General features: G+C 40.8%; 1 protein-coding gene across 1 annotated transcript; it reads right to left on the bottom strand.

Annotated features, from left to right (window-relative positions):
* Positions 1-14: 14 nt before the first annotated feature.
* On the bottom strand, positions 15-4,350 carry mad2l1 (MAD2 mitotic arrest deficient-like 1 (yeast)). Its single transcript, XM_063900280.1, has 5 exons — positions 4,177-4,350; positions 3,211-3,357; positions 2,793-2,913; positions 2,052-2,155; positions 15-422 (listed from the first exon to the last, which is right to left on the bottom strand). The coding sequence occupies exons 1-5, from the start codon at positions 4,238-4,240 to the stop codon at positions 250-252; spliced, it is 609 nt and encodes a 202-aa protein (XP_063756350.1). The 5' UTR covers positions 4,241-4,350; the 3' UTR covers positions 15-249.
* Positions 4,351-15,238: the final 10,888 nt, after the last annotated feature.

Below are 15,238 nucleotides of genomic sequence, written 5' to 3'. Positions count from 1 at the left end.
AACAAAGAAAAACATTTAAGAAAAAGACATTTATTTACGAGATTTTATAAAAGTTTGACATATAAACCACTACATTCAAACAGAGATTGAAGACTTGAGAAAAGGGGAAACAAAGAAAAGAAAAGATGCAGTTGTTCCTTACTGTTGGATCAATGCTCATGACAAATATTTACATCGATGTAGACAAAACAGGAAAAGAGAGACACATGATCAGGAAATCACTGCAGAACATTTGGCTCCTCTGAGAGTCTAAACGGAGTCGGTCTTCTTGTAGGCCACCACGCTGTTCACCTTGTGGATGGTGGTGGTGAAGGAGCGTAAGCGCACCTCTTCTGATTGGTCGATTATCTGCGGCCCAGACTCCTCCCACTTATCAGGAACCATCAAGTCTTTGTCCGTGTAGACAAGGAGGTCAAAGGCACCTGGAGAGCAGGAGGCAGAGGTCGGAGGGTCAAAGAAAAGTCAGCTGTTTATAATCCAGCACACATAACATACCTGCAGCAAGTACATACTCAAGTACAATTTTGAGGTACTTTTATTCTACTTAAGTATTTCAAGTTTTTCTCCATTGTACTTCTACTCCACTACAGTTCAGAAGTAAATGGTGTACTGTTACCCCACTACATGTATTTAAGGTTTCAACCTTGAAACCTTAATAGCTTTAGTTACTTTACACATTTGGATTGATGATGTGAAATATAATCACCATCCAACTTCTGGGGAATATTTATCTTTGTTGCACATTGATGCAACAATCATGTTTACTGTATTGAATAAACATAATTACATTATTTATCATTCATAATAATTATAATAAATACATGATTTATCATAAATGTTTATTTATTATAAATGATGTATTTATTACAAAGCAATCATATTTGTCTAATAATAATAAAAATAATAATAAAGAGGAACACTTTTAATCGGCGTATGTGATCACATTAAACTTCTGGGATATTGATGTGGTCACGGAAGTAGCAGTGGGGTTAATCAGTTTCAGCTGCTTTGGTGTTAAAGAAATTAACAACAGGGACAACAATGAGACATCCCCCAAAACAGGAATGGTTTTCCAGCTGGAGTTTCCTCTTCCTCATCTTTGCTGACTGTTTTTCACTAGTTCTGCATCTGGGTAAGAGTTGCAGGACCGGTCTCTGCTCCTTTGTGCAAGGAGGATCAGGAGGAGCACTGCAGAGTCCAACAATGACCTCCAGCAGGCCACTGGTGTGAATGTCTCCAACCAAACAATCACCAACAGACGTCATGAGGGTGGACTGTGCTCATCGCCCGGCACCGTGGAGCTGGATTGGTATTTGCCAGAGAACACCAGAATTGGCAGGTACGCCCCTGGCGCCCTGTGATCTTCACAGAGGAGAGCAGGTTCACCCTGAGCACGTGACAGACGGGAGAGGGTCTGGAGAAGCTGTGGAGAACGTTCTGCTGCCTGTAACATCGTTCAGCAGGACCGGTTTTGTGATCGGTCAGTGAGGGTTTGGGGAAGCATATCCATGGAGGGACCCACAGACCTCTACAGGCTATACAACGGCACGCTGACTGCCATTAGGTACCCAGATGAAACCCTTGGACCCATTGTCAAGCCCTACGCTGGTGCAGTGGGTCCAGAGTTCCTCCTGCTGCCCGGCTCCATGTTGCGAGTATGCAGGCAGCTCCTGGAGGATGAAGGAATCGATACCATTGACTGGCCCCCACGCTCGCCTGACCTAAATCCAATTGAACACCTCTGGGTCATTATGTTCCGGTCCATCTGACGCCACCAGGCTGCATCTCAGACGGTCCAAGAGCTCAGTGAAGCCCTGGTCCAGATCTGGGAGGAGATACCTCAGGACACCGTCCGTCGTCTCATTAGGAGCATGCCCTGATAATATATGATATTCTTATTTACTTCTGATGCACAAGTAGCAGTAACACTCCCGCATAGCTGCACTCGTGTATCCTCGCTCCCGTTTTCTGTGCCAGAGAGCTGAGGAGAGGAGCAGGGGATGACCCTTAGGACAAACAGTTTGTTGGTAGAAAAGGGTCTGGATACTCACATGGGGTCTCGAGCAGGGGCAGGAAGGTGACTGAGGCAGTGATCTGCCTGATGACTGAGCGGATCTCCTGCTGGATGCTCTTGATGGACTTCTCTCTCGGAGCACTGGAAACACATTAGACATAATACACATGCTAATCAACTGTCACATTATGTTTCAATCCGTCTATCACTGCTTTCTGACACCAAAGCCAAGAAGCGTCCTACCTAATATGTAAAAGACAGGGTAACAAATATACAGTTCACTTTAATACCAGCTTTTTATGTTCCTACAACAGCTGGCCCTGTTAGTTTTAAATCAAAGACGTTAGAACAAGACGGTGTGTAGTGGGATTCAGTCCGGGTGAACTGTTGTGTGTTCAGCTTAATAAAGGAACACGTCTCATTCATGATTTTTTAAATAGATTTTGTTGTCTAAATGCTATAACTATTGTTATTTGTATAGTTCTTTGGACAACCAAAATATTAAAAGCTAATCGGTATATCAGATTTTGGGTACACACACCTATTTTTTTTAGTAGATACTCCATCATTGGTTTGGCTCTAAACCAAAACTAAAAATAAGAGCAGACTTTGAGGCGTGCGCTGACTGCCACCTACTGGACTGTTAGTGTAACACATTTTACCTTTGGACATTACAAATCCATAAAACCTCCATCATTAGTTATCACTTACTCCAGATTATAACATTTGATAGAATTCTGCTGAATAGAGAGAAAGGTTTAGAGGACAGTGTGCTGACCTGCTCTCCTTTGCGGATTTGTCACAGTCGATGTCAAACTGCCATCTCTCCAGCACCTCGTTGGTTTCCAGACACGTGATCACCAACACAAACTTCTGCACGGTGCACTCAAACAGCCACTCTGCAGAAGAGACAGAAACATTTATGCACACTGAAAGAAGAGCCTGAACACCAAAACACTATTTCAGACAATAGATATTAAACAGTGGACTAAACATCAGCATGTACTCTCTAAGTCAACATGGAGTGACTCGGGGACTGAGAGCTTCATGGGAGTGGGGCATTAGTGTGAAAGTTCGGGGTTCACTTCCCAGTGTTATGACACCATCTAAGAGTGGAAATCCCATGGGAAAACCAGGCTGTGAAACCCATAAATGTGAGCCATTAAGGGGCTAAAGAAATCAATTCGCTGAGCTACCTTTGAGTTGAGACACCACATTGGTCAGGTAGTTCTTCAGTTTGGTATCTGTGGTCAGCTGAAGACTCATGTCATAGTGGGTGACCCTGGTGAATGTCTCTGGAGGATAGATGCCCCTCTGGTACAGGATGCTGTTGATGCCAAATGCTGTGGAGGAGAGTACATCAAAATGTCAGCTAACTTTATATTTTGTTCCTCATTTAGAAGTGTGGGAGGATCTAGATTTGTTCACATTGTGCCAATAACAAACAAAAAAAGCAATTCGTAGTCTGGGAAAATACAGTAATGAGCAAAGACAAATAAAAGAGATGATTTGGTATTTTAAATTACATTTTTAAACCACTCTTTCTATAACTGTATTCAAATGTTGTGTAAGGAGTGGGACACGTTTATTTAAGCCAAAAACTGCATGTTTTTAACATTTTGGGAGTCTTTGAAATATCATAGTTGGGGACAGAAAATGTCCTCCAATTCTGGAATGACCCATTTAACGTTAGAAATGCGTCCATGCTGAACAGCAAAGCTACAAGGCGACCATCGTTCATTTCCAGAAACGTTGGTGTTCTGGTGACTTTGGTACAACGTACAGTTACAATAAAGAAAACAGATGCAGTTACTCTAGTCTGATCTGTTGAGCTGCGTACGGTGCACAGGAAAGGTTCACCAGGAGGGTCCAGGTGGGCGGTGCTCATACATGGGAACACTTACGTAGGAACACGTTATAGCCTAAAGTATAATTATATATGTAGAAAAACAAAACACAAATGGAGTTGGGTTGATTGTTGCGTGCTCAAATATAAAGTCAAGCGTAATCTTCCAACACATTTTAGATATTTGAGGTGGAATCGACATGCAGAGCGTTCTCAACTAATACACAGGCCTGTTAGCACATTAGCACTGCATTGTCTTCGTGTCAAAAGCGATCGAAAAGAGCTAAAAACAACGTATTTTTAAATAAATACTTACAGAAGAAATCGGCTACAAGCTCAGCGCTTCCCTTCAGAGTAATTCCGTTCAGTGTGCTCGTCATTTTCTTAATCGTTTTGAATATACTAGACAATTAAACGTGTTGTTTTTATCCAGTCTGAGCTTCAACTCCCCGCCGTTCAGTTTGAAATTTGTCAGCTCAGTACGCTCGCGCATGCGCGGGAGTTTGCGGAGCATGGTTGATCACGTGTCAAATAGCGCCTACATGTGTCTTGCACTAGAGGGCAGCAGTGCCTTATACCTCTGCTCTGTATTCTGAAATGTGTACATTTTATGTTTCACTTTTCTGTTATAGCTTGTATATTTTTGTTCCACCCACTATCATGACATTTGTATTCAACGTTGAATGCAGACATTCAATTTAGATGTAAGCTAAATACTTATGTGTGGGTTTAAGAAGAAGTATTATTAGTGGCCTTTCCTTCTGTGCAATTTATTTGACGTAATTTCCAATTCAAAGTTAGACATTTTTGTAATCCCTGGGTTTATCAAAGCAAGCCTACATAATCTGGAACTTCTCCATATCTTCTCTAAATCTTCAGCAAACACAGCTGCAAGTCTCTGTGTCAATTTATTAATTTCATTGGATGAGTTATATGATGACTATTAGTAATTTCTTGCAAGACACGTGGAATCCTGAAATAAAATGAACACCTTGAGGCTGTTGTGGAGGGTTTGGTTTTTGTTTTGGTGAAAGCTGCTTCAAGACACTTCCTGTAAAAGTGCTAAACAACATGAGGTGAAATGGAAGTGGTTTTGATCTTTTCATACTAACTCATTTACTTTTCTCTTTTTATTTGAAAGCATGGGTTCTATAAAATTACTGGAATGCCAGGAAAATGCCCACAGATAAAGCTTGGTACTTGAGTGAGAGGTACGAAACTGTGATCCAAAGCGAGAACAAAAAAAAGAAGCACAAACACGGTCGGCTGTATAAACGTTTTCAAAAGGTGCTGCTCACAAGGACATCAGTCTCAAGAACTTTAATACCGAAAAGATACATATTTTAAAAAACTCCCTGAGTAGTGCAACAAGGAGGAGCTCTCAGGTAGGGAAAGCTTTAACACAGCCTCCCAGAAAAGTTGGTTTACTTCCAAAAAGGAGGAACAGACTGTGACAGAAAGCTGAGGACTCACTGGAGAAAACCAGGTTTCTGAGAGGGTCTGCATTCAGGAGGACGACCAAAGAAGAGATCAAGCGGTTCAAATGTTTTAAACCCCTTTGTTGGAGCCATAATACATTCTGTGTTTATTTCATCTGCAGAGTTCATGTTAACCTGCAGTTCTGACATTTGACCACAGGATAGTCTTTTTTCGTTTTAGCCCAGCCTACAGCTTTGACAGCCAAATGTTGGAACACTGACTTTCATCCCAGTGAGAAACACAACTGGATTCACGTTCTGCTGGTCTCAACTAACACCTGTATGGTTTTATATCACCTCACATCACAGTCATGTCTCATAATCGAGACTGTGGGTAGGCTTGCTGGCCCCAACCCCTCTCTCAGAAATAAAGAAATAAAATAATCTCTACCAACACTGAACTATGTTTTTGTTTTTCAAATTTAAAGCATTTGTGACCTTTATTGGTCAATTTTGATATGAATTTCTGACTGAACTTTGATATATACCAGTATGGGATTATCCATCAATCTTTTCTCCCCCTCTATCTGAACTATAGTCAAAAATATTCAACATTTTATATTCTTTTTAAACTCAAAAATAAGGTTTCATTTTGTGTAAATTAGGTCTATTGACCATGAATTCCACAAAGAGGAGAACAGCTTGTATTAATGAGTTGGAATAAAGTTATCTTAAAAGGAGCAAAACGAAAAGATAAAACATCACCCTTTTAAAAGAATAAGGTGATCTTTTATACTATATATTTTACAAAAAGTCAAACCGGACTTAGTCAACAAAAGTGGCACATTGATGTGTTAAAATGTGGGCACAACAAGTCTTCAAAATTCAACATACTAAACTAGCATGTTAACAATTTAGATAGTGAAGTTGACGTACATAGCAGGGGCAAAGGACTGGTTTCACAAATGAGAAAAGGACAAGTAAAACCAAAGAATGTTCCTGTGTTCCTCTCCACTGACTCACTGAGATTGGTGAGATTGTATCACTGGTTGTTGTGTTCTGGGTCAGGTGAGGAGGATTCTGCCATCTCCACTACGCTATATGTGGGAGGAATTGGAACATAGTTTCTTCCAGTCTGAATCGGTAAAGGAATTTGGCTTACGTTTCAGACGACCTTCAATGCAAGGGTAAACTGCTACACCCTTTAAATGTGATGTGATTAAAGTACTTATAAAGGAGAAGAACTTGGACATTGTGATAAATAATGTGGTTTTGGTAAACCCTTTACAAGTATTTAAAGCACATTCTCACAAGAAGTGCTGTGATGGCCATGATGTAGAGACCACAGAAAACACCCGTACCAAAGGATGGAAGAATGAACTCAAATGATATGAAAAGTCCCTTCAATACATGATGGACAAACATGACAACAACCTGTATTTATTATTGGACTTGTTGTCGCTTGAATAGACCATCGGTCTCTGTTAAAGAAATCATTTATTGTTATCACTGTTTATCATTTGAACTTTGAGTTGTTCATTTCATAAAACAGTAATGTATCAACACTATTTGACGTTTTTGACACCTGATTTGAGTCTTCAAGGTCTGAGATTAAATAAGAAAATAAGATAAGATGGACCTTTATTGATCCCCGTCGGAAAATTCAGGTGTTATAAGAGAATAAGACAGAAACACAGATACTACACATGGAATATACACGGGGATAATAAGAACAATAATTCAAAATAAACAATTAAGTTGAAAAAAAGAATAAAACAAAAAAATAAAATAAATCTTGTATCATTAAGAAAGAAAGTAGGTAGACTTATCAGCTGATGGTCTAACACATTAGCAGACTGAACTCTCAGACTTAAATGAGCGAAACACTCCTTCAATATTCAATTTTGGCCATAGAAACTAGGTCTGTAGCTGTAAGTGCTGTTGAATAAATAAGTTCATGCTTCATTAGTAGATTTTGTGTAACAAATACATAAATATTTAGTTATTTGAAAGTTAAAATGTATTTCATATCTCAAACATTTGTTCTGTAAATCAATGTTCAACATGCTAAAAGAGCTGCAGCCAATAGTGCATTATTTAATTGTTTGCATTTTGATATTGCCCGGAACTAATGTTTTGTGTGTTTACCGCTGCATATTTAGTTGAGGGACGGTACAGTTCATAGTTCAATGAGTCGATCGGCAGGTGCTCACAGATCTCCGCTACTTAATGTATCAATTATTGACGAAAGAACCTCTTTTCACGACAAGCGGCCAACGAGTTCTCACGGCGATAACAAGGCATGAGTGGCGGGACCAAAGGTGGAAGCAACAACAATAAACGCCCGTTCCAAAGAACCGACCTGTGTCTGTGTCGTCGTGGAGAGAGCTACAGTAGCATTGCTGATAACATACAATGAGAAATAAGTGTTTGATCCCCTGCCAATTTAGTTAGTTTACCACTTACAAAGGAATGTTATGGTAGGTTTATTTTAACAGTGAGAGACAGAATATCATCTGTCTCTCAAAAATCTAGAAATGTACATTACAAAAAAGATATAAATTAATGTGCATTTAATTGGAGGAAATATGTGTTTGATCCCCTTGCAAAACATGCCTTAGGGGAAGGAGGTTATCCATGTCCCATTTTCAGTGCCAATATTTTTACGATACATGGCCCCCTCCATCCTCCCCTCGATGCAGTGAACCGCCCTGTCCCCTTAGCAGAGAACCCCCCAAAGCATGGTTTCCACCTCGATGCTTGACTCTGGGGATGGTGTTCTTCTGGTCATAGGCAGCATTTCTCTTCCTCCAAACACAACATGTCGAGTTGATGCCTAAGATCTTGATTTTGGTCTCATCTGACCACATCACCTTCTCATAAGCCTTCTCTGAATCCTTCAGAGGATCACCGGCAGACTTCAGACGGCCTGTGCATGTGCCTTCTTGAGCAGGGGTGCTGCAGGATTGTAATCCTGTAAGTCCATTACGGCGCAGTGTGTTACCAATAGTTTTCTTGGTGACTGTGGTCCCAGCTGCCTTCAGATCATTAACAAGTCCCTCCTGTAGTTCTTGGCTGACCCCTCACCTTTCTCATGATCAATGATGCCCCAATAGGCGAGGTCTTAGATCGAGGAGCCTCAGACTGAGGGCGATTGATGGTCATTTTGTACTTCTTCCATCTTCTAATAACCAAACCAGTTGTCTCTTTCTCACCAAGCTGCTTGCTGGTGGTCTTGCCTTCTATTCCAGTCTTGTGAAAGTCTACAATCTGGTCCTTGATGTCCTTGGACATTAGTTCCACCATGACCACAAGACCTGTCTTTGGTCTTCCCATTGTGGAAAGGTTGTAATCTGATTTATTGACTGTGGACAGGTGTCTTTTATCTAGGTAAAGAGTTGACATCAGGAGTACTTTCTTAAATCGAGAGGACTTTTTTAACTGCTCCGTGGGAGCCATAATTCTTGTTGGTTGCAAGGGGATCAAATACTTATTTCCCCCAATTAAATGCACATCAATTAATATATTTTTTAATCTACATTTCTGGATTTTGTTGATATTTTGTCTCTCACTGTTAAAATAAGCCTACCATAAAAATGACAGACTGTTCATTTCTTTGCAAGTGGGTAAACTACCTAAATTGGCAGGGGATCAAATACTTATTTCCTCCACTGTATATGGGCAGCACTGAATTTGATGGGTTCTGTCTGCACACAGTGTGATGAGGATTACACACGTCTGTCCTGTAGCTGTTCATCCTACTTGGATCCGGCTGCAGTGATGGTGTGAAGCGTCAGCTGCTGGACCTCTGCCTCGTATCCTCTGGCACTGGGTATGCAACAGCTGTATCTCTGCAGATTACTCTCCAATTCCCATTCCCATTCACACACACACACACACACACACACACACACACACACACACACACACACACACACACACACACACACACACACACACACACACACACACACACACTCAAACTGTTTTCAGGAAAGTGTTGATGTGAGTGATTCTGGATCTATCTGATAGGACCAGAGGTGAAAGAAGTACTCAGATCTTAAAGTAAAAGTAGAAGTACCAGAGTGTAGGAATATTCAGTCACAAGTCAAAGTCCTGCATTCAAAATATGAGGTTATGATTATAATTATTGATGTATTAATATGATTATCACAGCTTTTCCCCTTAGTAATCCATATCTGCATGGTAACTTAAGTTATTAAATGAATGTAGTGTAACAATATTTACCTCTACATTTAAGTGGGGTAACGAAGTCACCGAAAATGGAAAAACTCATGCAAAGTACAAGTACCTCAAAATCATTACTACAGTACTTGACTAAAAGTACTGAGCTACTTCACAACACTGCTAGTGATGATAGGTTACAACACTTCTGTGTCATCTTGATGAACAAAAGTTCTCCCTTGGCTTTCACCACATGTTTTTCATGGAAGCACTTTAGGCTCATCGGTTTGAACCTATAAGAAGACTCTTCTGGTGAAGTCCCTGGATGTGTTTGTCTCATACTCAGAGTTCCTTCCTTTTGCTGCTGAGTTTATGTTACGGCCTACAGCCCCATTACAGACTATCCAAACAAGCAGGCCCCGACGGACAGATATCCCTGCAGAGTAAACAGGGTGTGATGGAGGGTGGGTGATTTGAGAGCACACTCTGTCTTTGTCCAGCCACCTGCACTCTGTCCACATGTCATAACTCCTCCCTGCACTGTACACATCTCTCTGAGGATTTCCGCTGTCCAGAAATCCAAGCCGCAAGAACATTTACCAACAGCATATACATCAGGCACTCTAAACCGAACAAAACCTTTTCTCATATTGCTGCTGGATGATTGTAGTCGAAGCGCCTCCTCCCTCGATGTGCAGGTGTAAGGGATACAGTGCAAGAAAATGTGAAATGTTTACATTACACTGAAAAAATGTAACATGGACTTTAATTAAATTAGTATTAAGTCAATAGATTCCACATAACTGTATTAGGTTTGTCGAAAGCAATAATATTAAATTTAACCTATTATTTTTTATTTAAACGTAATATTATTGCTTTCAACTAACCTAATACAATTATGTGTAATTTGTTGGCATAATACATTTATTTAAGTCTCTGTTTAAGTTTTTTCCCCACATTACACTGAAAACACACACACACACACACACACACACACACACACACACACACACACACACACACACACACACACACACACACACACACACACACACACACACACACACACACACACACACACACACACAGCTATTACAAAGGACCCAAACGTTAACTTTAATTATATTTTTTATGTCAACAGATTTCACAGTTTTATTAGGTTAGCTGAAATCAATAATATTAAGTAGAACCTAATTATTACTTAATATTATTTATTTCAACTAACCTAATGCAACTGTGTGAAATCTGTTGCCATAATACATGTAATTAAAGTCAACAGGGTCCTATCTTTATTCTGTATGTTATTTACACAAGTCAAGATGATGCCATGGAGTTTCAGATTGGAAAGAAATATTCTTGTATTTGTTCTCCTTTCTGTGAAACACATTTTGCCACTCTTTGGTCCATCTCAGTGTGATATGAAGGATGCCATTTTACAGCCTACACAATGGATGTCAGCTGGCCATCATTTGTGTCATAAATAGTTTCCCAATGAGGTGGAGAGAAGAGGGTATAGAAAAGCATGTAAAGATGTGAGAACAACAATATTCAGTATATGTGCAGCTTACACTATTTGTCTATTAAACGATTTTGCAAAGACTTTTCTGTTCCACTTCGGCACCGTCTCCCCCACCTTAGCCCCTAACGGTCTCCCCCCCTGCAACATGATCCTTCCTGAGCTGAACCATCCTCAGCAGTGTTGTGTTTCGACCTCGCCTTTCTTGTCCGCCTGCATTTCTTTTGGCAACAGAAAGCCAAGACCTTGCAGATTCATCGGACAGCTGTCATTAAATCTTTTTGTGTGTGTAGGAGTGTGTGCGCACTACTTTTTTAACAAAGGACCCGATGTCCAGGAATGGCTGAAAATCAAGATGGCACTCATACTCAGACTAGTTTGGGTACCTATCATTTTACAGTGTGATGCAACCAAACAAGGACTTGAGTATAATATGACATGACAGACAAGATTTAGATCTTTAGGTTGAGTTTAGATACTTCAGATTTAGATTTGGTTAAAGGTTAAGCTTAGATATTTAGCAGTAAGGGTTAGGGGTTAAGGGTCTTATTATATGGAATGTAATCCGACCACATCTTAAAGTGAAAAGTCATTTCAAATATTCGGAATGAACACACACCATCCACCTTGCATGAGGTGCAATCTTCAATTGTGGAAATGCTTGAAAATCCCAAAACATTTACAAATATAACAAAACACTTGCTCCCTATAGTCTTTTTTCCTTCCATGTCTTTCTCTTGCAAGAGAATCGGCTTGGATAAATATTCTGTCTTGTTTTTTTCTCCTCCGTTCTCTCTCTGTCTTCTAAATGGAGCTATACATTTGTACATCTTGGCTAAGAGACTTTTCCACCAGCCCTTACAGTCATATTTCCCATGCATGCTCATACTTTTATATGTGCTCCTTCCTGGGGCTAACAAAACTGATTTATCCAGCGTCCGTTTCTGTTGACGACCACGCTAAATGTTTCATTACAATCACATCTGCTAACCCTGAGGGTCTGGAGGACAAGAGGAGAAAAACTGATAGACAGAGGGGGGTGGGGGGCCTTGAGACTTTGGAGTCCGGAGTTTCTCAGTGCTTCTGGTACATCTGTCCTTCTTCCGTCCCTGCAGTGCTGACGCAATCACAGGGGCACACACACACACACACACACACACACACACACACACACACACACACACACACACACACACACACACTCAGGAAAACACACTCAGCTAGCTCTGTTTAGCCACGCTGCATGCATGTGGATTACTGCATGTGCTGCCTTATTACAGCTTTGGGGCAATATGAAGTGATGTTCATGTGTCCAAGCTTTAGAGACTCAAACAGGGCCCTTTACGGCAATCAATGAAGTGATGTATTCAAACTAATACTACAGTGATGCTATCATCCACAGCTACCACCCCCCAGATTTGAACATTAGTGGCGCATAGTGCTAGTCAGACGGACGTCACAGAGGCGGTCAGTTACTTGAATTACTGGTACTGTGCTCGCTACATCGTTACACACCATTAGGGCCTACTCCACTCAGCGACTTGATTCAGCTTATGATTTTTCTGGCGTTGGATGGCCTTTTTTTTTTAATGTCCATCTTTTCACTGAATGATCGTCTTGAAAAGGGTACTAACCAGGGTGGGAATTTCACGGCCGTCAATGCCCCTTGGTCTGGCCGTGATGCCCCGAAAATAATTGTACGTCCTACGGCCATCATGGCCTTTGTGATACTGTTAAAAAGTTGCTTTAAGTGTTAGTGCAGTGGTCTGGTCTCTGAACTGCATTAGTCATCGTAGCTTGGATTGGTTTGCGTGCATGTCGCACGTCATAAGTCACATCATTCAAATCCATCTGCATCAGACGACATTGAACTTGAAAACGGGAGCGCAACTGAGAACAACCGAGAACAACCGACAACGAATACTCAGGTAAGCAAGCTAGAAAGCTAGCTAGATATCCATAGATATATAGCTGACTTATTTAGTGCTTAACTGAATCAAACATCTCTGTCTTAAGTACCACTTAACGTTAAGGTAAGACAGGAAGCTGACTAACGTAAGCTGACTAGCTTGGTAGTTAGAAACTTATTAGCTAACGTTACACTTGTCTAGTTCGTGCTTTAATATTGCCTAAGCTAATTAGCTATCACGTAGCTAGCTAGCTAGCCATCTGGCTTTCTAACACTGCACCATCGCCTTTTCAGAACAATGCCACGACTGAAGACGTTGCAGCAACTGAACGAAAAATGTTTACGAGAAGTGCATGCGACTGGATGACTTCGTCAAACTGTGAGTTTTTAAAGTTGCCATTTCCATGGTTCAACTACGGTTAGCTTAGCTAAATTCCCTCTCAGAGTGGGATTGGGTGAGTGAGTGTGAGAGCGAGAAGGTGAGTTGTATATTGCGTTGTACTGACAGGTATTTCTATCGTTTTTCAATGAGTAAGGCTAGGCTAAATAAAATAAACACATTTGTGTATATGTCTTAATGCTTTGCAGTAAGGCCAGTCAGGCTCAAGGATGTGCACAAGGACTGAGACAACAGGGGACAGAAGGAGAGGCAAAGAGAGACATACAGGGAAAAAGACAACAACAGCCACAAGGAGAGACAGTAGATGTACAGGGAGAGACACAACGAGAGGCACAGTTGGAAAGTATGGAGACACAACAAACAGCACAGGAGAAGCACAGACAGGAACCCAGGCAGGCCAACTGAAAACCAGGACCACAACAGCCCATACTGTGGACTCCTGGGGATATGACTGGCTCTGCTATGAAAAAGAAAGCGGTGTCGTTACCAAAATCTGGTGTAGCATATGTAGGGACTACTACTATGAAAGTAGTCAGGGAAAGTGTCCTTTGAACGCAAGTCAAGAAAAACTTATGCAAACTATTTGATATAGCATATACTTTGGCCTACTGCGAGCAGCCTTTCAGGCTGTTTAATTCCCCTGTTTCCACATCTCAAGTGGAGCGCCAGTTTTCCACAATGAAGCGTATGCATGGAGACTGGCGCTTAAGGCTGAAGACTTTGACATCAAGGATCCCCTTTTAATATTCAGGTTGACCGTGCTCGAAGCTAGGAGGCAATCGGCAAGTGTGGGTAGCTGTCTTGAGAACAGAGACCACATTCAACCATTGGCCAGAGTCTGTACCTTGCCGAGCACCTACTCGTCCTAATTTAAATAGGGATTAAAACTCACATCCATTACATTTATCATCTCAATCAGTGGCGGTCATACAGTTGAATGTTACTTCCTGTGCACTGCTGATGATTTGTACAGAGTTTACCCTGAAGGCGTTCTTTGCTGAAATAAATATATGTTTACATATTATAGAATTTTTGATTGTTTGATTTTTGAGTAGTAGTAGAAAAATACCAAATGACTAATTACCAATAGAGTCCCTTTCAATTCATCCATCCATCAGACCATTTGTATAATTGAGGAGACATACCTAAAAGAAGACATAAGGCCTATTGATAAAAGGGTTTGCATCCGGTTATACACATCAGTATAATCAACTTCTCGCAACTGATAATTATCTATAAGTCTATTAGTCATGTTTCCCCATTCATTTCGAGAGGGTCTGGTTTTACTAATCCGAAATAGAGTAAATACAATTTGCTTGTAAGGCTAAATGAAAATGTGAAATCCAATACACTTACCAACAGCTGCCTCTTTCACTGGAGTGCTTGTTGATGGGGTGTGGACCTCAGGGAGTGTGGAGGGCGGAGTGAGGACCTCAGGGGTGCTAGGGGTGCTGCTGTTGGGGCTTGCCGAAAGAAGAATGGTAGATGTGGTGGAATCATCAGTGTCATCGGCATCCATATATTTCAGTTTTCTCTTCCCCCTTGCAGGAGTGCCACCCTGGCTTTTCTTCGGTGATCGAACATTGTGGATTCTCTTTTGCAGCCGTTTGTAGACTTCAATCTAGGCAGAAAATACAAAGACCAAGACATTGTCAAATATCCACATTTGCTAAGGAAAAAAAAAACAAAAAAAAAAAACAACTTTAAAATCTACTCCATTCTGTGTCAAACATTACCCAAATCAGAATAATAAAGCCTTTTTACCGTACCCTTCTACAACGTGTATCATTAAATAATAATAATAGCAATAATAGGTTTAGGTATGTTACCATACAAGTATGTTACCTAATGTAATGGGTGCATGTATGGGAGACGGTGGAATGAACAACCAAAGGCCTCTGTAAACAAGTGTGCGATTTGAGGTACTTTATTACATTGAAAGCAATACTT

The sequence above is a fragment of the Eleginops maclovinus genome, chromosome 14, assembly GCF_036324505.1.
Source record: "Eleginops maclovinus isolate JMC-PN-2008 ecotype Puerto Natales chromosome 14, JC_Emac_rtc_rv5, whole genome shotgun sequence".
NCBI classification, from domain to species: Eukaryota; Metazoa; Chordata; class Actinopteri; order Perciformes; family Eleginopidae; genus Eleginops; species Eleginops maclovinus.
This window is presented reverse-complemented; position numbering and strand designations above follow the sequence as displayed.